The 24,172-nt window shown below is 51.7% G+C and overlaps 1 protein-coding gene and 1 long non-coding RNA gene across 9 annotated transcripts in view; one reads left to right on the forward strand and one right to left on the reverse strand.

The window, feature by feature from the left end:
• The window catches only part of PPP2R5C (protein phosphatase 2 regulatory subunit B'gamma), a 137,239-nt gene extending 122,976 nt beyond the window's left edge, over positions 1-14,263 (forward strand). For 2 of the 8 annotated variants that reach the window (XM_043489260.1, XM_043489264.1), the window contains 3 exons: positions 664-736; positions 5,828-5,944; positions 6,889-11,489. In XM_043489260.1, coding sequence (XP_043345195.1) covers positions 664-736; positions 5,828-5,944; positions 6,889-7,071 — 373 coding nt within the window. In that variant the 3' untranslated portion in view covers positions 7,072-11,489. The other 6 variants (XM_043489261.1, XM_043489266.1, XM_043489265.1 and 3 more) reach the window with 4 other exon arrangements.
• Positions 14,264-15,415: 1,152 nt separating this feature from the next.
• LOC122454739 overlaps positions 15,416-24,172 on the reverse strand; it is a 14,736-nt gene continuing 5,979 nt past the window's right edge. Inside the window, exons 2-4 of the long non-coding RNA XR_006273512.1 lie at positions 22,211-22,267; positions 21,390-21,542; positions 15,416-15,576 (exon numbers count right to left, since the gene is read on the reverse strand). This is a non-coding gene — a long non-coding RNA (uncharacterized LOC122454739). The remainder of the gene's footprint in view (positions 15,577-21,389; positions 21,543-22,210; positions 22,268-24,172) is intronic.

A 24,172-nucleotide genomic window follows, 5' to 3' on the forward strand; every position in this document is an offset into this window, starting at 1 on the left:
CACATCTGCAGGCTACCTGGCCCCCCTCCTGCCTCAGGTGGACGTAGTGTCCAGGGCTGAAGTGCATGACCTCCGGGGCTTGTCTGATGGCACATCCTCGTTCATGGGACATCGCATCCCTGAAAGGGACCTGACCCATCGGGCTACACGTTTTCTAGATTTTTAAGAAAAAAAGAGTCAGTCCTGTGATGAGCAATTTCCTGAAGGTGCTGCGCCTCGTGGGTGCGGACCTGCGTGCTGTGTCCCTGTAAGGACGTCCTCACCTGGCTCCTCCACGCTGGGGCGCGGTCTCACCCTTCACAGGCATGTAAGCTTCTCATCGAAGCCGTGAGCATCCTGTGACAATGCACCAAAGCCAGGGAAGGAAGCAGGCGTGGAGGTGCTGGTGCAGACCTTCCTAAGAGCCGAGATCCTTAGACGTGTTACATTTTGGTGTGTTTGTAATTTTAGCTCTTTTTCCTCTAAGCCCAGTTTTTGTTCTGGTTTTTGTTTTTCCCCATTGCGTACCTGGTGGTCACCGCCGTGACCTACGTGAAATAAGACCAGACAGGGACAAAGGGGAAATGAGGTGTCGTGTTCCAGCCGTGCCCTGCCCCCCCGCCCCAACGCTTTCTTGAATTTGATTCGTTTCTCTAACGCCAACGACATTTTACTATTTTTCAGAGAGAAGCTAAAAATGAAAGAACGAGAAGAAGCGTGGGTTAAAATAGAAAACCTAGCCAAAGCAAACCCCCAGGTACTAAAAAAGAGAGTGACATGAAAACGTCTAGGGTGTGACTTGAGTGTTTTTGTGAGACAGGAGTGTGGCTTCACCGTGGGAGGGGAGACAGACCCACTTCACTAACATTGTGTATGAAACTGTCCGCAATAAAAATACTTTCCAACTTTCGTATAAGTACTTATTTTGTCCCGGAATGTTTTTACCACAGGATTGGCGTTTTTATTATTATTATTATTATTATTATGCTTTTTAAATAAGATACAAACCTTTCAAATATACTGTGGTAAAAAGAAAGCCAGGATACAACCTCTGTTCTGGGCCCAGATTACAGTATGCTTTTCTCTCTCAAATATCATAGATGCTGTAGTTGAAACAGTTTCTTTTTAATATCAAATTAATTCTACAGGGAAAAAAAAAATAAAAACGGGATTTGAAATAGGTGAAGTATGAAGTCGGTGACCTGTTTCTGAAAATGAGGTTTCTGCAGGCTTGAGCCTTTCTCATTAACAGTTGACTGACTTCTGTCATTTTAGCAACTAATCCTTTTCTCCCGTCCCGGCGCACCCTGGCCGGCGGGCCTGGCGGGCATGTCTTCTGGGGCCGCCGGCTCTGAAGTAGTGTCGCCATGGAGGTGAGCCAGCTGACACCACCCCGCAGACGGCCAGGGTTGGGGGCCGGAGCTGGGGTCATGTCCTCTGGTCAGGGGACTGGAGCACGGTCCCGGCAGGCGTTCTTCCTGGGGCTGAGTGTCCATCTGACCATCCCTGAAGAGCCTTTCTGTTGAGTCTCTGCCGCCCTGAGAATTCTCAGGGCTGTGCTCAGCTCCCCAGAAAAGAAAAGATGTTTGTTTTCTGAGGATAACTGCTCCAGCTACCCCGTAAAGTCCTGAAAGGTTCTATAAGGTGAACCAGATGACACGCAGCCTGTTCATTGCCTTTGGTGAGAAGCGTGCACAAGTCATCGTGACCTCAGGTGTTCTGTGGGTTCTCAATCTCCGTGGCGTTTTAATAAAAAGTGACACATCATTCAAAGTTGAAAGTATGTCCTTCACCTTTGTATCAACATGCTGATTTGTATTCCCTAGCTGTCTATATTCCACGCGCTTATGCAGAAGTGCTGTTTTAAGATTACTGTGAAACTGTGCAGTAGTTGGTTGAGGCAGATGGCTATGGGTGTATGCTTTTAAGAACAGAATCTATGCTGAACATCAGGTTAAAATACTGGCTGACGTCTGTTGTAAAGCCATGTGTCTGGGGCATGTGGGTGGACGGGCCGAGCCTGACGGGGTGCCCGGCTGCCTCGCTCTGTTCTGACGGACCCGTGCTGAGGTCACATGGGGCCTCGGGACCAGTCAAGGTCATCAGGGCCCCCGTCACACACACCCTTGAAAAACAAGTGAAATGTGTACAGATCAGAGGGTCTGATTTTATTTGTTTTACCTGGAAAATAGGAATAAACCCCATGGGAGATCCTGCTAACATATATATATATATATATATATATCATCCTCATTCCCCTGTCTCTGAACCTTTCTTGAATGTTCATCCATCGCATTTTCCCTCCTCTGGCCGCTCTGTGTCACGGCGTCTGTGTTAGCAGCGTCCGTGGGGTGGGCTCTGCCCGGGTGCACCTCGTTTGTGCTGCGGAGCCTGGGGCCGAGCACCGCCCCATCCCTCATCTGTGTGTGAGACCCTCCACCCTGGCCCGGCCCCTCCCAACACTGCAGTCCACCGCTCACTGTCTGAAACGGAAAATACTTCATGGGCTAGGATCTCAGGGCTGGAAATCAGGGCCTTGGTGCTCGCTGTTCATTCTCAAGAGAGAGAAAATGTTTTCTAAATTCTAAGCATGCTGGGAAAAATTGAGGGCAGGAGGAGAAAGGGACGAAAGAGGATGAGATGGTTGGATGGCATCACCGACTCAATGGACATGAGTTTGGGTGTACTCTGGGAGTTTGTGATGGACAGGGAGGCCTGACGTGCTGCGGTTTATGGGGTCGCAAAGAGTCGGACATGACTGAGCGACTGAACTGAACTGAATCACTGCTTGCCATTTATAACAACCAAAAACAGTAAATAATTTTGTGGATAATACAGTTTGCTTTCTATTTCTGTAATGAAAGTAGGTAGTTGGGTGGTTGCAGGCTCACGCTGCAGCTGGAACCTGCCGACTGAGAAGTGGTTCAGCAACTTCCTCATTTAAGGTGGTCCCCAGCCCTCCCCCTGTTCACGGTGGGGACTCTAGCAGTCTGCCTGGTGCTGAGCCTGGGGTTTGCCGGAGCCAGGCCCCATCCGCCCTGAGATGTGACAGCAGGTCCCCGTGTAGGCCGCTGGGTTCGGAAAGCTGTGGTCCTTCGGGATTCGGGTTGTTTGTCTTAGCAGTTGTGGCAGCTTGCATTAGGGTGTTTTTAACATCAGACGTAATTCAGTTTTGTAAAGTTGTGAAATACGGAAGGTTTCTAACGTGACGGTGTTTTTCCTAATCCACCAAAAGAAGCCATACATCGGTTTAACGCTCGCCTCCCTTCTGCGGGGAGCACGTGACATGCAGACCAGGCGCACCTCTGTGATTTTCAGACGCGGCCGTGGCTCTGTGTTCTGTCCGTCAGCAGCGAGAGGACGATGCGTGGCAGGCCCGGGGCGCAGGACCTGGCTGCCTGCCTCTCCTGTGGGAGACGAGCCTCTCTGGGGATGTGCGTTCCCTCTCCCACCTGTTGAGAGCGTCAGCCTCGGCGGGCGGGGGAAGGTTTTTATTCCTGGTGAGACCCCCGTGCCCACCCCCCTCGCCGCCCCGAGCCTGCTAGTGACCCCGACTTCCTGCAGACATTGCCTAGCATCCTCGTGTGAACTTCTCTTTGCCCCGAGCCCCGCGCTGCCTTCACACAGCCGCTCGTCGGTGGGTTCTGCATGGAGCACCGATTTTCTCCTGGCGTGGCCGAAAGCTGAAATACTGCTTTGAACCCCACGCACCACCTCCCTATCTGCCCCGCCCAGCCTGAGTCCTGCAGGGCAAGTCGCATGAGGCCCCCTCCTCTCTCAGCCAATGGTGCCAACTGCGTGTCCCAGGATACACAGATGGGCCTGAGACGGGGCCCAGTGTCAAGGAGGGGAGCCAGGTGGGAGCAGAGAGGACCCAGACAGGCAGGTGACACACACACGGGGTGATGCTGGGGAGGGTCTGGTAGCGCCTTTAGAGGGACACGTAGAGGAAGGCTGGGGATAGGGTGGCCACAGCCGGGTGTCCCCACACCACCAGGACTTCAGCCCCCCAGGAGCGCTGGGCCGCCTGCAGGTGGGGCCAACGCTTCTCAGCTAAGCTGGGGGTGCTTCGGCAGCCGGGGGTCAGGACAGGATGGGACCGCTTGGGAGGCCGAGCTGCTCGTGGATGGGTGTCGTCGTCGGGGAGGGGCTGGGCGTGGTCTGAGTCAGGGCCGAAGCTGGAGAGGCAGCAGGGTCCGTGGGTTTGATCCCCTCCGGTGTTCAGAAAGCTCGTTGGGGTGCTCCGGGGCGCCTGTGGACACATGTGGACGCGTCGCTGCTGGCCAGGGCAGGTGGGGGCGCCGAGGGGCCTGGGCGCCTGTCACAGTGGGGGAATCGGACCCGAGGAGGTGGCTTCCTCGAGGGGGCAGCCTGTTTTCCCAGGACAGCAAGGAGGCTGAGGGCGGGAATCTGCGAGACCCTCGGGGGGCATGAGGAGGGACAGTTCTGTCTTCCAAGCCGCGGCAGAGGAGAGAGGAGCCGGGCTGGCCGGCGCCCCAGGCCCGGGAGGGGGTGGGCGGCTTCCGGGCCGATGGTGGTCAGCACATGGGCACAAGGTCACCCACAGCCTGGTGCCCACTGTCCTGTCAGAGAGGCAAGGCCCAGGCCTGAGGGGTCCGGAGGAGAAGGGCCCCCAAGAGCTGAGCGGTTCTCTCGGGTGCTTGCCCGGTGGGAGGGAGGCAGGTGGCCAGGGGTCCAGGCCCCCAGCCCAGGCGGAGGGGCTTGTTGTGGGCTGGAGAGCCTTCCACCCAGATAGGAGGGCACGTTGCGGGGCGGGGAGTGTGAATCAACCACCCCCCCACCGGCCCGGAGCCTCGGTGGGTTAGCATAAGGACCTCGGAAATCCTTCAGTCGAGAGGCTTCTAGCACTCACATTATAGCTTGTACTCGGAGTAGCACCCAGCTTGCAGCAGACACACGAGTGGACGCTGGGTGCTAAGGACAGTCAGGCCTTTCCGCCACCTGTGAGGCACGCTCACCACCACCACCCACCAGTCACACTCTCAGAAGCAAAGTCAGAAACCATCCTGCTCACACCAGGGCTTCCCTGGTGGCTCAGAGGTTAAAGCGTCTGCCCGCAGTGTGGGAGATCCGGGTTCGATCCCTGGTTCAGGAAGATCCCCTGGAGAAGGAAATGGCAACCCACTCTAGTACTCTTGCCTGGAGAATCTCATGGATGGAGGAGCCTGGCAGGCTGCAGTCCACGGTCTCGCAAAGAGTTGGACACAACTGAGCGGACTTCACTTCACTTCACACCAGAGCCTGACTTGGCCTGGAGCCCGGGGAGAGCAGCATCCCCGGGTGCCCCGACGGGACCCCACTGGCTTGTGGGTGCACTGGGACCCCCGCAGGGCCGCCCAGGCCGGCAGGGTGAGGTGTGAGCTGCGGAACCGCTTGAGACTGCGTCGTCCAGGAGGAGAACAGAGTGTGTGCGTCAAAGGGCGGGTGTGATCTGTGCTGGGGTTGGGGCGAGTCTGGAGAATGTGGAGCAAACGGGGACCTGAGTGAGGGTGACGTGGACGTGGGGAAGGCATGATGAGGCCCGAAGGCCGGGTGCAGAGGTGGGGGGCTGGAGGCGCAGGTTTCCATGGGAAGCGGTCCCCGTGAGCAGGCCCAGGGCATCAAGGCCAAGGCTTCAGGGCAGGTGTCCTGTGGCCCAGGGCTGGGAGAGTCTGGAACCAAGGCGGCTGCGCTGCTGTCCCCGCCCGCAGGTGGGCAGGTGTAGGCCAGGCTCAGGCTCATCCCGCACAGAGGCTTCCTTCAGGAGGGCCCCGGGGAGGGCGGCGGAGCCCTGGAGCCACCCCACCCCGAGCGCTGGCCGAGAGTGACTCCGCGCTTTGCATTGCAGTATGCAGTGTATAGTCAAGCGAGCACCATCAGCGTCCCGGTGGCAATGGAGACAGATGGGCCTTTATTTGAAGATGTGCAGATGCTGAGAAAGACAGTGAACGAAGAGGCTCGCCAGGTAAAAGCGCGCAGAGCTCAGCTGGCCGCGCCCCTTAGAGACTTGCTCATAATACGTGTGTGCGATTTTAGCCACGTGGCGGACCGCGGCGCCTCCCGTGTAAGATAGCGTGGAAACTTACACGTTGGTCATCTTACGGGAAACATCCCATCCGTCCATCTTAGGTCAAGTTAGTAGAAACAGTTTTTAAGGGTTAATACGTGCCTGAAATGTATTTTCTACGTTTACTCTTAAGAGTAATGATCCCAGCTCTTAACTGCAAGTCAGCTCATAGCTAGAGCAAGAGCTCAGAAGGTTTGCGGTCATGTCTGCCCCGTGTGCGCCCTCTGCCCACCTCTGGCTCCTGCTCTGGCCCAGGGCCGGCCCCTTTAACTTCTCCGCAGAGCTCCTGCCAGCCCCCCGGGGCCCCAGGACGCAGGGCAGAGCTCTCGTCCTGTCAACAGCAGGGTCCTGCTCACTACGAGCTCTCTTGGGTCCCTCAGGCAGTACTCACACTCAGGTGGTCTTCTTTCCACTTCACAGAGATGCGTATTCAGATCACCTCTGGTCCATAGAAAGGCTCCTGTCGCTGAATCGAGAGCAGACACGATTTAGGCTTTGCAGAGGGTAGCGGGTGGAGCCCCTGCCTGTGAGGAGCGCCTCAGCTGCCACATGTCTCTGACGGTGCCTCCCGCTCTCAGCCCAGGCAGCTGATAAGTCCCCAAATCTGGGTACATGGCCCTTTCTGACTCTGAAACTGGAATCCCCTTTGAGCTGCGTAAGAATTCCTAAAGAATCCCAGCGCTACAATCCTGAAATGTAAAAACAAGTTAGGCTAAAATTAAGCCGCACTCTGAATGCAAATGGTTTTGAGATGAGATGGTCAGCCTGAGCTCAGGGTTCTTTTTTTTTTCTTTTAAACTCTTGTTTTTCATTCAAGTAAATTGTGTCCCCCTCCTGACTAGACAGGATCGGACGTCACTACGGGCACACTCTCAGGGCCATCCAGACCGCACGGCCCCACACAGCAGCCAAGAGGCGCGCATGACCCGTGGCCGTCTGTGGCCAACAACACACCCAGGGGACTCCCAGGCGTAGTACACAGAAGAGAACCTAGGAAGCCCTCATACATAGCTCTCTGTTACTGACAAGGTGTTGAAATGCTACTGTTTTGGACATACTGGCTTTAATAATAAATGTGATGCAAATAATTTTCATTTGTTGCATTTCACCTTTTCAGCGTGACTGCTAGACAGTCTGCAATTACCTGTGTGGCCGGCACTGTCTTCCAACCGGGCAGCAGGGGCCCAGACCCCCTTTTCACGGGGCTGCCGGACCCACCCATGCCCCCTCCTGCCCGGCTAGCTCTTGACCTCAGGTTAAGATAAAGGCAGGTGGATGCAAACACTGAAACTACAGTGGAAAAACATCAGTGATGCATTTTTTACTTAATCCAGTTTGGATTCCATCATTTCCTCACAATATTCTTAGCAATGAATAGCCTGAATGAAAAAAAACGAAAACCTTTATCTTTTTTCTCAGTCTTATGGGGGTGTTAATTTTCCTACTAAGTTTTGATTTTTCTTTTTAACTTGGAATTTGAAGTCATTTCTTTGATCGCCGTTTGGATTTTACAGCCTCGGGTGGGCTAGAAATATGAGTGCTGGCATCATTACTGCAGGCAGCCAGAGGACGTGAATGTCAGCGTCCCTCCTGCCGCCAAGCCTGCCCGTGGGTGGTCTTCAGTCTGCCCGCACGGTGGTCTTTAGGTCACCCAGGCCCGACAACACAGAAAGGGAAACCAGCAGCTTACAAGCCAGTCCTGATACGCTAAGTATTTTAGGGCTGGAGGGGTTTTCTTTGGGGGATGTCATTTGACTTGATAATTAAACCCAGGAAGAGGATAGACTACTCCCAAAGTATAATGAACATATTACATAACCGTGCGACCTTTGGGTATATTTCTGACTCAGGACCCACTCTGTAGGGGATTTAGAGCACAAAACAGCATTCTCGCCTTGAGAAAGACTGCCTTTGAAAGTCAGTATTTCCGCAGTGGCTGCTCCTTCCCAGCTGGCTGATCTTCCGGCGGCCCCTGGAGGGCGTGTGGGGGGCGTGTCTCCTCCGCCTCCCTGCATGGTGGGCAAGGAAGCAGCCTCTCTGCTCATCCACTCCCTAGTCCTGAGTCACGGGTGTAGACAGGGCGTCTCTCGGAGAGCTCTTTGTTTGCCAGTTTATTTTCATGAAACTCTTGAAATTAGATGATATGACGGAGCTTTCTGTGTAATTGACATTGCTACAAAACTCTCCCTTCCCCACCGCCCCACGTTACCTTTAAATGTCTATGGATCTTATTCCTGGGTTGGAAGACTGTGCTATTAAGGTGTCGGTTCTCTCCCAAATTAATGCAGCCCAGTCAAGAATCCCAACAGTCCCCCTTCTCTTTTTAAAGACATTGACCAGCTAATTCTAAAACTGATACAGAAATGCAAAGAACCTAGAATAGCTAAGATAACTCTGAATAAAGAATAATGTTGGAAGACTAACACCACCCAACTTCAAGACTTAATATGGATTTCTATGGATCAGTTGAACTCCTCCCCCCCCCCCCAAATAGCAACCTACCTAGATGAAGAAATTTATAGTGCAGTCTCTTAGCTATAATATTTGATATGACAGGCTCTTGTCAGTTTGAAAGTATTTGGAGTCATATTCCTGAAATCCTCAAAAACACTGTCGTTAAAGCAAAGAGAAGATAACTGAGATGCAGGGGAAATCTATATTCATCATTCGGAGACCAAACAGACTTAAGAGGTTATGCTGAAAACTAGGCTTTTCAGTTTTTATATTTAGTCATTTGAACATTCTCGATGCCCCTTTCAGTTTATTTTCAGCTGGGTTTATTTTTCCAAAATAACTCCACACTTCTTTGAAGTAATTTGAATGTGGGCTCACAGCTCACGTGAGGTAAACGGCAGCAGTGCAGGAGCCTCTTCTGCAGCGGAGGGGACCCTACTGGTCGTGCAGCGTACGGGGTTGGGATTCTGCGGAGAAATTCAATTACGTATTTACCCGTCAGAACTGTGGTTTGTATTTCTTCTGAGAAAACTGTGTAACCCTATGTAGAACCTCCAAAGAGAGCTAGTAAAGTTCGTGTGAATGACGTTCATATATCAGAGACATTTAAAATGTTGTGCAATTCTCATTTTTAACAGTCGGTCGGGAGGAAAGCAGTGTCGAGCATGCAGTTAAGGAAGGTGTAGAAAGACGGAAGGTGGGAAGTGAAGGTATTCCTCACTCAGTACGTAGAAGTGTATTTATAAGGCTTTTTCTATATTTAGGAAAAGAACTGACAATGCTGTGTACATGAAGTATTTTCCCTTTTTTCCCCCTGTCATTCCAGCTTGTGATGGTGAAGACAAAGGAATCTGGTCCCTCAGGAGACTTTGATGAGTTCTGTCCTAAATTAAGTAGTGAAAGCGTGCACTCTTACCGTGCGCCCACCCTGATGTTGCCTCCCCACTTCCTGAATAGATTGGGCCTTTCAGAGCTGCTGTCCCGCTGTGGACAGAGACCGGATCTTTCCGGCTCCCATCTCCGCGGAGGTGTCCAGGGCAGCATTTCCATCTGTCTTGTCCACCCCACCATCAACACCATGCTTACCAGCACACCCCTCCACCAGGGTCACTCGTCCAGGGTGACCGTCTGCATGACGTCTCTCTCCTGCCGCCCATGTTTCTGATTTTTTTTTTTTAACCTTTGTGGCTTGTGTAACTGCTCTCTGCTTTACACCCTGGTTTTAAATGGTTACATAGGAAGACTCAGCAGGTCCCTCACTCTCTCTCTCTCCTTCCAGAAGTTTCCCTGGTCACATTTGCCTTCTCAATTTGCATTTGTTGGTTTGCAGCTCCCAGGTTTTTACTATCGCCTTTTTCTATGAAAATGTTTCTTCTCTTTGGAATGCCTGTCGGCGGCAGTTATTAAATATTTCAAGTATCTGAAATGCTTTTGTTTTGCTTCACTTTGCCTTGATTTACAACTCAACATGGGACGGACATAAAATTCAGGGTGGAATTTCCCTCTGAGGTTCTCCTGGGTCGAAGGCAAACAGGCTTCACCGATGCGAGCACTTTTACAAGGGGCGTGACCATGACGGGCAGCCCCTCGGGGACTGGGGCCTCCAGTCTCCCGACGTGCTGGCGGTCCTGAAGCCATCTTACACCAGTTTCCGGGACAGAAAATCAGAATTCCTGCCTTTAGCCATAAATGAACCTTAATAACCAAATAACATTTCTAGAAACAATCCTAAAATGATGTGACACAAAATTCTTTCCAAACCTTGACATTGCTATGGTTTTCATAGATAAATTTGCAAAGAACCGTTAAGAAATAGTAGCTCTGCAAAACTGCACTTTTCATATATGGTTTCTGCAAGCCCCTGAATATTTTTTTTAAAGCACAGAGAAGCATCCTTTGCATATCATACCAGCGGTGCTGGCAAGCTGGCCACTCGGGGGAGTGTCAGAGATGTGTGCTTTTTGCTATCAAGTGGTTGACTTAGTACAAGTGTTTTCTGGTAGCTGTTTGCTCAGCACCACCGGAGTACTTCTATTTAAGTACCATCTCCCTTTTGCTGGAGACACTTAAAAAGGAAGTTGTGGTTCTTGTCAAAGTTCCTCACAAACCGGCTGCCTCTTGGTACATACGGTGACTTTGATGGCTTCTTGTTTTGTTTCAGATATACTGGTATTGATGCAATGGCCCTACTTCAAAATTGAATAATTTAACTATTATTCGTGGAAATGGATGCTGTTGGTATCTAAACTCCCCGTATTTCAGACCACCCTTTCTCTGCAGACACAATTCTCTAAATCCCCATGCAAACAGGGGCTCATTTAATTTTTTTCCTTCTTTTTTTTCCCCTAGTAAGACCAAAATGTCCTAAGTTTAGGGAAAAAATGGAATGGAGAGGGGAGTCTTATATCGTACCCTTAATGTTAGGAAATTTTATGTAGATAATTAAATGTATAGTTTTTCTAAGTTCTAGAAGGTTTTCCCCCTACATGACCTACTTAATACCTCTCATTTTAAGTATCTTTTTTCAAATTTAATAGAAGTTTTAGACCTGTTGCTGGCTTTGAGTCCAGTTTAAATGTGTTGTTCATTCTTTCTTTTTATCTACCTCCAAGGGAAATTTCGACTTCCTGAAATGCCTCTGTAAGGGACACAACCATAAAATGGTTTCGGTGACATTTTATGAACTAGGAAGATTTTGCCATTTATGAGATGTACTAAAGCTGATGAATTTGCAAAACAGAGGTATCCAATACCCTGGGCAAAACTGCACCTTTTAGAAGACCGCGATGCCAACACCGCGCACTCGGTCCCTGGGTTATCTCTTAATAGACGAGGCGTCCCCCCTCGGTCACTGCGGGGGTGAGGGCCACCCCGCCCTCTGGGCGTCCGGAGTCCTCAGGGGGGCCCCGGAGCGTGGGCTGTGCCAGCTCAGAGCAGAGCGAGCTCACCTCCGGGTCGCCCGGTCTGTCGCCAACGCCGTGCGTTTCCATTGCAGGCACAGAAGGACCCGAAGAAGGAGCGGCCCCTGGCGCGCCGCAAGTCCGAGCTTCCCCAGGACCTGCACGCCAAGAGCACCCTGGAGGCCCACGGCCGCGCAGAGGAGCCAGAGCCCCAGGACGGGCGCTAGCCCCCGCGCCCGCCCGGAGCGAAGACACACTCCGTGTGCCATACCAGTCAGTCACACTCAAGTCCAAGCTTTCTCCAACCCCGTCTGTAGGCAATCACGTCCTTCTGCCTCGGCTCGAGACTAGGAGTTCAAACAATGGTGGCCGCCCAGGCCGTGCGCGCCACCCCCCCACCCCCGGGGTCCCCGCACGGTCCCATGTAAGACGGTTCCCCAAAATCAGAGCTAAGGAAAGCACCCCAGTCGTCACCTTCACGTTCTCCCCAAATGGGATTTGCGATCATTTAGGATAGGTGGGTCCTATGAGAATACCAATGGTTTTCAAATCAAAGGAACACTGTAAAAGAGCGTCACCTATTTTTTAAGACTGTACAGCCCTTCAGATTGTTATGCCAGCAGTTTCTTTTCTTTCTGGGTGGTTTTTTGGTTTTTTTTTTTTTGGTCTGTTTTTGTTTTTAATCCCCTCGAGGTGGTTCCATGCTGTTGATCTTAACACAGCTCGCTGGGAAAGTGACGTGACCGTCCTCGCCGCTGTGTCTTCCCGAGGTATCACTTTACTCTGACCAGTGCCGTGCGCACCACGCCCTGCTGCTTCTGCGTGTCACAAAAGCCATATTTCCAGGTCTGTGGTCCAGCACCAGGGTCCCGGGAGTGAGCTCATAGGAGAAATTTGTTTAAAAAAAAAAATAGCTTTCTCTTGCCTGGAATTGGAACTTTAAAGTGGTGCGTTCAATGTCTTACTTTGCAGATGATTTTTCTCTACTTAACACGTTTGTTACCCTTGAATGAGACTCTTCAATTGATAAAATTCTCTGAGAATTCCACACTTTGTAGAAAGTCAGAAGGGAATCATCTTGAGTGAGGCCAGCTCTCGGCCTGAGGCAGGCCACAGCCATCTTTGGGCAGAAGTCACAGAATCAGCGCCGTGGGCAAGCAACCCCTGCCCGCTTCCCATGGTGCAGTCCCCAGGGCTTCACGGAGGCGGCAGCAGCTGAGCAGCGACGGCCTCCAAGGAGTCTCTATTGCAAAGAAGACACCTTAGTCGATGCCTCAAAGGAAAATACAGCGTCTGAGTCTTCAGTGGTCTTCAATGCTGCTAAATATTTCAGACTTCCTTGCATGTATTAAGCTCTTTGTTTTCAATGGACCAGCACGCGGAGAAAAATCTTTACACTTAAGGCTCTGTTCTTGATGTCTCTCCTGGTGGCCAGTATTTTGACTGACTTATCCTGCTCGAAAGCTATTTGAGATGCATACCGCTGCCCTCAACCAGTGATTCTAGTTTCCTGTGTCTCTGGCGTAAGATGCTATAACTTGATGTTAAATGTCTTGATGCTTCAAAGGCTTCCGTCAGGATCTCTCTCTCTCTCAAGGTCTGGGGGGACCCACTCAGACCCTGTGAGGAGCGGAGCGGACATGGTTCCCTGTGCAGCTCAGAGCCTCCTGCCTGTGGGTCTCACTTAAACCGCCTGCCCCCCACCCCCGACGGCGTGTATCTCCCTGGGTCCTGTCACTTGGAGGGAGCGGACCCCTTGTGTTCGGAGCAGGTAGTCAATTGGGAGGCCGCCCCAGCTGAAAGCGGGAGGAGAAACCTTCCTGAGAAACTTGACACTTTGCCTCCACTTTGCCATTATGAAATTTATCATTTTAAAAAAAGTTCAGATGCCTTCTCCTTTTGAGGGAAAAAGGGTGCTTTTCACTGTATAAAGCAGCGTCTTGTGTATCTCGATAAACCATTGTTTGAACTTCCGTCTTCAGCTGACGGAGCTCAGATGCCCGCAACTTGGATGTTCTCGGCGTGTCCCCGAGAGGTCTCTGGGAAGCCTCTCTTGCCCGAGGGAAAAAACCAAAACCTCGGTGTCTGGGTGACGTGGAAAGCTCAGCATTTAGGAACATCTTTTTGTCTAGGTTTTCCTTCTGCTCTTTATTGAAGACAAACATTCACCAAAAAGGGAAAGAAAAAAAAAAAGGTTTTGAGAGAAAATGATTTTCTTTGATGAGAGTATTATTTAATATTTTGGCCTCTTAAAGTTTTCCTAGTTAGAACTCAGATTCCCTGTGTAATTGTTCAGCTTACATATTATTACATAGATACACTGTTTATTCTGTACCAAATTGATTTCAAAAGTACTGCATTGAAAATAAACTGGTGACTGTTTTTCTTCATAAAGTTCTGCGTTTGGCATCTTCACTCTTTCCAAAACGTATCTGTACATCAGAAATGTCACTATTCCGAGTGTCTTTTTAGTGCGGCTTTAGTATGGCTTCCTTTTAATATTGTACATACATTGTATCTTTGTTTTATGGTAATGAGTAATAAAAATGTAGACTTCATATTTTGTACAAAATGTCCTATGTACAGAATAAAAAAAAGTTCATAGAAACAGCAAAAATAGGTAAGTGGCACAATTATTTTTCTTTAGAGAATATCTGTAACTTTATGCTTTAGTGAAATGTTAAGTACCTACATATTTTTTAACATTTTGTAATTCAGAACTTTTCGTTTTGACATTGTTTATGAGGACAAACTTCATACACTTGCCATTTAATATGCTCTTTTATCTAATTTTCAAAGAAGAAAAACTCTAAAAAATGGTGTATTATATGGACTAAATAAAGAACCTGTGACTTTTACTGCTCATCATGACGCTAAATTCAGCCATGGTGTTGGGCAAGCCGGTGCCGATTGCTGTCGGGTGACGATGAGGGGCGGGCTGGAAGGCCCTCGCTCAACACAGGTTGGGTGGCTACCCTGCCGTCCACCACAGCCCTGTCTTCCCCGAGCCTTCCATAAGCTCTTTTTTTTTTTTTTTTTGCTTCTCTAACGGAAAAAAAGTAGAGATGACTTTTTTAATGACCACCGCTCGTTTAGCGAGTAGGCAAATGTGAGTCAGAACAGTGTATAGAAATGGAATGGAATTATCTGAGCCCTAACCGTGAGGTTTAAAATGATTCTTGAAGGGCCGTTAAAGCCTTGAGCGCAGAGGAGGATGGCTGAGGAGGAGTTGGGGTCCCAGCTGATCCCCCCTCATCTTCCCGGGGGCTCCCTGTCCTCACAGGTGCGGTTACAGAAAAGTCGCCCAGGATCAGCCGCTGCCTGGAGTCATGGGGACAGCCTCGCCCTCCTCAGGCCCCCCGCGGGTGAGCTGTGACCCAGGCCCCTCCGTTTCCTTGTCAGTCAAACGTCCCTGTGACTCCTCTCCACCCCACCCCACCCCCACCGACAACAGTGCCGGAGTTGCTCCTGGAGCGGGGCTCGGCGACCACCCTGGGGACGTCCCCGCCTGTCTGGTGACCGTTCTGGAGACGCACCCAGGCCGCGCCCCACCGCGGAGGGTACCGGTGTGACGGCCCTTCAGCACTGGTGCAGCTGCCGGAGCGGCTGTGTCCTCAGACGGGGCCGTCCCGTGCCCGCACCCCCTCTCCCCACCTCACACACACACCCCCCGACGTGCTCACACCAGCAGCACACGCAGAGTCAGAATATGCGCCAGGGGGTTGGCATTGATCAAGGGGCAGGACAGGGCGGCCCGGCACCAAAGGTAGCCTGGAGGAGTCGGCCTGAGGCTGCACTCTCCCGGGCGGGGACCCTGTGAGTCTTCACTGCCCTCTCCGAGTGCACTTGCTAGAAATCTCTCAAATTCCCGGTCAATTTAAGGGCAACTGTGACGGCCTCCTGCAGCCCCAGGGCCCACGAGGGAGGGCTGTGAGTGGAAGCTTCCACTCCGGCCGAGCAGGGGAAAGAGCCCCAGGGGACACAGGGTGTTCGGACCTCGCTGAAGGCAGGCTCCTCAGAACTTCCCCGGTGAGCACACAGCAGGCGGTGTCCACAGGAAGTGTTCCTGTCCAGCGGATGGACTTAAAGCTTCCTCTCTTGGTCAGAGTCCAGATGATTCCGTGGTAAACGCTTCCGCTAGGAAACCTAGAGGTTGCTTCTTCCAGGATTGTTTCTCTGTGAGTTTCAAAAAGACTGGAGTAAAGAGCCTGCTGTGGAGGGTAAACTGAGCCAAATCCAACCTCAGGGCAGGTGGGGGCCTCTCGTATGACGGGCAGAGGAGAAAACAGGCCTCCTGGAGCCCGAGGGCGGCCTGACACTCAGAGGCCATGGGTGGGGGGGCTGTTGCCAGTTTCAGCACCCCAACATCAGCACCTCAGGCTCCCCGACTCCCCGGAAGGGCACGCAGAAGTGAGCGGAGCTGCTGTCCCCACGGTGCATGAGCAGAAGGATCCAGATGGATCCAGATGGAAGTCAGCGCAGGGAGAGATGCGTGAGCCAGTGGGGTGGTCTGGGACCGGCTGGGAGCTCCCCACCCCGCTCCACCACCCAGCTCCTCCCCACCCCCCACCCCCCTCCTCCCTTCCTCCCCCCACCTCCCTCCTCCCCGCCACCTGGCTTCTCCCTTCCTCCCCGCCGGCTCCTCCTGGCCATCGTGGCCCCAGCCTTGGTGTCCAGTTTCATCGGGGGGTCAGTCACACTGACATAACTGACAAGGGTCGTCCAGTCCCCCCAAAGATGGAGCTGATTCTGTGCGGCCCCCCCCAATCCCACCATCAGCACAGACTCTCCAGGGAGGCCCAAGGCCCCCAGACAGAACACCGACACGCTTATCAGGCAGGACGTTCCCAGGGCTGAGAGGTGACCTGCCGGGAGCAAAGGGCAGACCTGTGTCGGGGCAAGGGGAGCCCTTGGGGGCCCAGCCGCCTCACAGATGAGCGGGAGGCACAGAGAGGTGGGTTAACCGTCCCGGCCACGGCCAGCACGGGGCAGAGCAGGCGGCCCGGTGGCACCTGTGTGCGGGGCCTTTGACTGCTTCCACCACACAGGCACGTGGAGACAGGAAGAGGAGGGGCTGCCGGCTGAACTGTGAGACCTGCTTTCCGACTGAGCCGCTTGAGGAAGTGGAAGCTTCCAGAGAGGAGACTCATGAGCTGCCCGGCAGAGGGACGGAGACTGAAGAGGAGGCTCCATTGCTCCGGGAGATACAGCTCCACACCCGGGAGTGGCCCAGAGGCGACTTGTATTCAATGTCAACATCAAATAAACCTGAAAATATGCCTCGCTTTACATTTTCCCCTTCAACTCAGAGTCTGAACGTGGGGGAAACGTGTTCCCTGCTCCCTGGGCTTCTAGAATAGGCTGGTCGGCGAGGGCATCCTGGTAACGAAGGAGTGGGGGGAGGGGAGGTGTCTAGGTAACCAGTCGTCTTGGTTACCTGCCCAGCCAGGCAGGGGCCCAGGAGTCTCCAGGGTGGGGATCTCTGGCAAAAGAGGCTTCCTGACTTCACTCGTTCATTCATAACACGATGAACACTGCAGGCCCACTACCCAAACCAAGACGCAGTCCAGTAACTCTAAGTTACCAGTAACTCTAAGTTACCACTGCCCAAACCAAGACGAAGTCCAATAACTCTAAGATCGCTCCCTTGAGATCTTTCTTCTCCAGCCCGGAGACGGGCATGACTTCCTCTCAAAGCAAAGGTGCTTCATGGGTGAGGAGACCCAGGTCCACAGATGCCCGGTGAGCAGAAAAGCCACGTCTCCCAATTCCCAGCCCCTTGCTCTTGTCGACATGATCTGAGACCCCAAATCTGCCCCATCTAAGGTGACACGGGAACCGTGTCGGATCCGATGGCCGTGCCCGGCTCCCCACCGCCTGTCTGCGCCTGTCTGCTCACACAGTGCTGGGCGTGACGGAGGGCTCCTCTGTCCTCCAGGGCACTGAGCCTCCCTTTATGCCCACTTGGTCGTGTCTGACTCTCTGTGACCCCACGGACTGTAGCCCCCCAGACTCTTCTGTCCATGGGATTCTCCAGGCAAGAATACCGGAATGGGTTGCCATTTCCTCCTCCAGGGGATCTTCCAACCCAGGCATCGAACCCCATCTCTTTCATCTCCTGCATCAACAGGCAGGCTCTTTACCACTGTGCCACCTGGGTCAGGAAGCTATCCTTCACCCGACATGCTTCTCCTCCACACTGTGGCTTCTCCGCCACACTTAAGCCTTCATGAAGCACGAACATTAATAGTAGTTGCCTAGTAATTCCCCACTTGACAACAATTGGCACTACTGTGTGCGACCCTCACCCCCTGGAAAAATTAGTAATACGGCAGCAATGTCGATCTGCCTCCAGACCTGCGGAATCTGGAATTCTAGGAACCCTGGTCTAGTTCAAAACCCTTGTTTTACAGAGAATGAAGCAGACCCAGAGACGGGAAAGCCCAGATGAAACTAGAGGATGCTGGTACCCAGCCCGTCGCACGCGTCTAATGACACCTCGGAGTTGTGTGTTTGTGGGTCATCCTCTATGTTGCCTGCCACTTGTATTCTTTCTAGGTTGTGAATTTTTTAAATATCTCTCTAGGAAAATGAAATACTTAGGATAGGCAATGAGCTTCATATAGAAATGTTTTTTAACAAGTGAAAATTTAAATATTTTCAGAGTGAAAAAAAAAAATTCTCATGGAATTCCCTGGTGGCCCAGTGGTTAGCATTGGGCTTTCCCTGCCAGGGCCCAGGTTCCATCCCCGGTCAGGGAAATAAGATCCCCCAAGCCGCACAGCACGTATAAATAAATAAGGCCCACATTAAAGTGAAAGTTGCTCAGTCGTGTCCGACTCTTTGCGACCCCACGGACTATACAGTCCATGGAATTCTCCAGGCCAGAACACTGGAGTGGGTAACTGTCCCCTTCTCCCAGGGACCTTCCCAACCCAGGGATCAAACCCAGGTCTCCCGCATTGCAGGCGGATTCTTTGCCAGCTGAGCCACAAGAGAAGCCCAAAATATTAAAATCCAAGTTTCTCAGAACATTTAGGAAAAGCATTTTGAATCATCTTCAGCCCATTATCCAGGATGTACCAGAAGTGCTCAGTCATTTATAACCACACATTTTCTATTTTTAAAAAAGTACCATATTTTTCACTCGTTGACCTTGCAAAATTTGAGTAGAAAAAAAAAAAAAAATCAAACCCAGGCTGCTAAGAGTGAAGATGTGACCTGAGTGAAGATAGTGGAAAGAATTCTGAACAACAGATGTCTGTGCATGTGTGGGTGCTGGGGCCTCAGGGTGCCTGGGACGGTCTCGACCCCACACACAGGGGCCGGCGCTGCAGGACGGGCCACACCTGTCTGCCACCTCCCAGCCACGACCCTGCTATCTTCATCCCAGGGACCGGCGCCACCACCACTGCTGGTCAAATCCGGAAGCCAGCCTGGATTCTCCCTGCACTTGGAGTCTTAAATCCTGGAGGCCACACCTCCCAGGTGCACCTGTCCATCTGCCTTACCCAAACTTCGCTCTTGGGCCTCCATCCCCGGCTTCCATCGTCCCCTGGACAGTGTGACAGCCTTCTCTCCAGAGCATCTTAAACGGTGATCACCTCACCCTCTTGCTTAAAACCCTTGAGCGGCTTCACCAGACATTTAAAGCCTGAACTCCTTGCTATGGAAACAAGAGCCCCTGATCTGACTCCTGCCAACCTGTTCCATCACTGGTCTGAGTCTTACCTCTTTCCTGCCTCAGGGCCTTTGCACAGGCTGTCGTGCCCATGCCATCCCCAAAGTGGCCTGGCTGACTTCTTTTTATCCCCCAGGTCTAAATGGCCATGTCTTTTCCTCAAAGACGCCTTCTCTGACCACCCTATTGAACTGGATATCCCCCTTACTCTCAGTCCACCCCCTTTCCTTCAGAGCCCTGATACAATTTGCAATTTTGTTTCTCAGTTAAGAGCCCCCACCCCCAGACAGGGACCTCACCTGTTTTTCATCGTATGTCACCTGCGCCCAGCTCTGTCCCTGGGATACTCTGCTCACTCAATTAAGCGAATGAAGGTACAAAGGGCTGGATGCCCGCCCGAGAGGGGCTGTGCTCCCGGAGGAGGCGGCCGTGGGGAAGAGGACCCTTTGGCCCTCATCCCATCGGTGTTTATGGGATGCGCCAGGCAGCGATGGTGGGGATGAGCAGCACAGACTTCAGCACCCGGGCAGGGAGAGGGTGGGGTACTGCAGGGCACCCCACTGGGCTGCGCCCACTGAGGGCGGAGAATATTTCAGGCTAAGGGATGCACTCAAAGACCCAGAGGTGGGAGAGGCCTGAAGTTCTGCTGGGCTATGCTGTCACTAGACCGCCCAGGGACAGCAGTCATGAAATGAGGCTGTAGATGTGTGCAAGGGCCAGCGGAATGCGGACTTGAGCCCGTGGGCGGTGGGCAACCGAAAAGGATTCTACCCACAGTGAGCGACAAGATTAGAACAGGCAGGTGACATGTAAACCCTGCAAGCTGACGAGAGCTAAGGCCAATGGGGGCTCCTGCGCAAAAGAGTGAGGACCGGCTGGGAGGGGCTGGAGCCGCCTGAGGGTGCCAAGTCTCTGCTGCTGCTGGGACTCAGGGTGCCCGGCGGAGAAGACCCTGCCGTGCCAGGGAGTCAGGCTGGATGGCAGAGGGAGGAAGGGCGGTGCCCGGAGAAGGCTTGCAGGACCCCATTGCACAGAGAATGGCCGGCGTGCCACCCACGGGGAATGTCCATTTGGTCTCTCTCGGGCTGTGCGCGGACCCAGGAGGCAGCCCGGGGACAGAGACTCGGAGGGCACGTGGCCTGCCTCGTCCTGAGCAGAGCAGAGCTGGTATTTCATCCAGGCGACGGGAATCCAAACACTACTCTCATCTGTCACCCGCCCCTGCCCACCCGGGCCCTTGACCAGACCTGGCAGGCCTGCCAGAAAGAGGGGCAGCAAGGGGATCAGGGGGCTTCCAGGTGGCGCTGGTGGTAGAGAACCCACCTACCAAAGTGGGAGACGTAAGAGACACGGGTTCAAGCCCAGGGTCACCAAGATCCCCTGGAGGAGGGCATGGAAACCCACTCCAGTGTTCTTGCCTGGAGCATCTCATGGACAGGGGAGCCTGTGGGCTACAGTCCACAGGAACACGACTGGAGTGACTGAGCACATATGCATGCTCGCGAGGAGATGCAGCGCTAAGAGAAGGAAGGGAGGAGGAATCCACGAAGAGGCACAGGTTTGCGGCAAGTAGAGGAAGGAGGAGCTCTCTGATCCCCTGGATTTTCTCAGTGAATCCTGAGTGTGCAATGAGGCTATACTGAAAGTGAGGCCAGTGCTGTGATTCTTTCTGGCCGCACGGGGCGGGGTGGGGGGGGAGGCCCCACCTCCCACCACCTGCTTGCCCCCTCTTCCAGGAGTGAGGTTTTGTGATTTAGTTTCTTGGGCTTCAAATCACTGCGGGTGGGGACTGCAACCATGAAATTAAAAGACCCTTTCTCCTTGGGAAAAAAGCTATGACAAACCTAGACAGTGTACTAAAAAGCAGAGACATCACTTTGCCAACAAAGGTCCATATAGTCAAAGCTACGGTTTTTCCAGTAATCATGAACGGATGTGAGAGTTGGACCGGATGCTGGGAAAGACTGAAGGCAGGAGAAGGGGACGACAAAGGACGAGATGGTTGGATGGCATCACCAACTCAATGGACATGAGTTTGAGCAAACTACGGGAGACAGTGAAGGACAGGGAAGTCTGGTGTACTGCAGTCCATGAGGTTGCAAAGAGTCGGACATGACTAAGCGACTGAACAACAATAGAATTAATTCTCCATGAAACCTACTCTTTCAAGGGCACTACAGGTGATGACCCAGAATTCACAAGAGGAAGCTGGCCCTTCTCTCACTATAAAGGAGGGAAAAGAATCAGTTTCCTCTGATGGGTCCTCCCTGGGGTGCGTCCCTCTAAGCTCTGAGGAGCAGGCGATTACCGTAACGCTCCCCAGTCCCGATGATGCCAGAGGACCCATCCACTCATGGCCGCTTTCCAGCTGGCCCTCCGAGGCTGGGCTCTAGGGAGAAAAGCGTCCTGCAGCCTGTAGTTCGGGCTGCGATTCCAGTTCCCTCGCCCTCCAGGCTCCCATCTGTGAAATGAAGATAATGGTTTAGTCCTTGGAGGTGTTTGGGAGGATTCAAGAGATGATCATTTAAAGCAGGCAGAGGAAGCCCAGCAGATGGCACCTGCTGTAATTGTGATGTATCCTCGCCCCGTTTCACAGCGAGAAAACAAGGGCTCTGAGAGGGAAGGGGGCTCATCCATGGAAAGTCAGCCACCCTGGTGGGATACGCTGGTCACCACGGAGCTGAGAAAGAAATTCACATTGCAGTGGGGGGGGGCGGGGGGGGAGAGCATTTTCGTTTATTGTTGATGGATATGCAACCTGTATAACTCTTTAGAAGGGCAGTTGGGTAATGTTTAAAATATTAAATATTAAAAATATTTTGAGAACTTCCCTGGTGGCCCAGTGGTTTAGAATCCACCTTCCACTGCAGGAGAGGTGGGTTTGATCCCTGGTCCAGGAAGATCCCACAAGCAATGGGACAATGAAACCCAAGCGCCACAGCGACTGAAGCCCACAGTCCCTAGAGCCCGTGCTCCGCAAACAAGAGAAGTTACCACACGGAGAAGCCCGAGCATCACAACTAGAGAGCAGCCCCCGCTCGCCGCAACTAGAGAAAGGCGTCATGCAGCAACGAAGACCCAGCGCAGCCAACTAACTAAATAAGTAAATTTTTTAAAAAATGACTTTACCTTCCAATGCAGGGGGTCCCTTCACCTGATCAGGACAGATAAGAGCTCACATGTCTCCTAGCGAAAAAAAAAACAAAACATAAAACACAAGCAATATTGTAACAAATGCAAGAAAGACTTTAAAAGCGATTCACATCCCAAAAAAAATCTGTAAAAAAATCTTCTAAATGTCATGCTTTTCACACTGCAAGTCGGCTTCTAGGCACTTAGCCACCAGTAACCCTTGCAGAAGAGAATGATGGCTGTCAGCCTGAGATGGTCACAGGAGCCTTGTTCTCTACAGTGAAAAGTGGTGGAAGCCACAGAGAACTTATTCGCAAATAAAGGTGCATCCTGAGAACTTAGAGCTCCTGGCACACAACAGCTCCATCCAAACCCCAGCACGAAGAGATGATGAAACTCCAGCCCGGGTCCTGTGGCATGAGGCAGTATCCCTAGGAGGACCCCAGGACCCCCCTCCCTATTAAAACACCTGCCTGAGAAAGCCAGGGGACTCCCCCAGGAGGATTTTCCATTTGTTCCAGCCGATCCCTGACCACAGGCCCTGACTTCCCTTCTAGAGCGTTTACTAAGAAGGGCTTGCAGTTGTGAACCTTCCTCTGCCCCTTTGAGGCGAACAGGTACCTCCTACAGCCCAGGAGTGTCTTTCTCAAGGACCTGAAAGTCGTTCCCTTGAAATGGACTCAGAAGGAAGGATACAGCTCCCATGGAGGTAGAAGTTTGACCCAGCCGCCCAGTCTGATCTGCACTCACCCACCCTTGGTGATTTTGCACTTGAACCCCCACCCTCCACATGCCCCTTCTGACCCACTCATCCTCTCTTTAAAACACCTGTAACCTCTGCATAAGTCAGAGCAGAACTCAGCTTTCCCCCTGCAGTCTGTAGTGACTGAATGATACCTGTTTTCACCATTTTAGCCGATGTCAGCTGTGTTTACCCTTGACCACCCATAGAATGGAACAGTGTGTAAACTTTAATGAAAGTTCTCCAAGCACTTACAGTAGTGCCTGGAACACATTCAGGGTATTATTATGATTATTATCATTTTTCATCTGTCGGAAAAAGGAATGCATTAGGAGTGTGCACACAGAAAGATATATCGAGCCGCAGGCCTAAGATGAACATATTTTATGTTTTCAACAGTTCCATGACAGTTTTTAAAAATGGACAATGTGTTAAAACTGTATGTTCTCACATGGAAAGTTATTCAAAACATATGTTTAGATGAAACAAGCAAGGTTCAAAACAGTTTGCATAATAGAATGACATTATATGCATACATATATATAGCATCCCAAAATATAACATATATATACATATATTACTGTTGTCCAGTCACTAAATCGTATCTGATTCTTTGCGACTTCATGGACTGCAGCACGCCAGGCTCCTGTGTCCTCCACTGTCTCCCAGAGTTTGCTCAAATTCATATGTATTATGAATATGTGTTATATATAATAAATATATATATATATGTCTTTGGAAACCTGATTCAAAGAGTCAACTCATTGGAAAAGACCCCGAAACTGGGAAAGATTGAGGGCAAGAGGAGAAGGGGGATGAGATGGTTAGATAACATCACCGACTCAATGGACATGAGTTTGAGCAAGCTCCTAGAGATAGTGAAAGACAGGGAAGCCTGGTGTGCTGCAGTCCATGGAGTCCCAAAGAATAGGACACAACTCAGCAATATGTATTATACCATACGCTATATATAATGTCAGTATTGCAAAAATTAAATATTCCAAGAGCTTATATATTTCTGGAATATGTGCACTGATCTTACACATGTACGTTCCTGGTTTTTTAAAACCCAGCATTCCCCCTGAAATCAGGAACAAGACAAGGGTGCCCACTGTCACCACTACTGTTCAACATAGTGTTGGAAGTTTTGGCCACAGCAATCAGAGCAGAAAAAGAAGTAAAAGGAATCCAGATAGGAAAAGAAGAAGTGAAACTCT

This window comes from Cervus canadensis, chromosome 17 (assembly GCF_019320065.1).
Source record: "Cervus canadensis isolate Bull #8, Minnesota chromosome 17, ASM1932006v1, whole genome shotgun sequence".
In the NCBI taxonomy this organism is placed as follows: domain Eukaryota; kingdom Metazoa; phylum Chordata; class Mammalia; order Artiodactyla; family Cervidae; genus Cervus; species Cervus canadensis.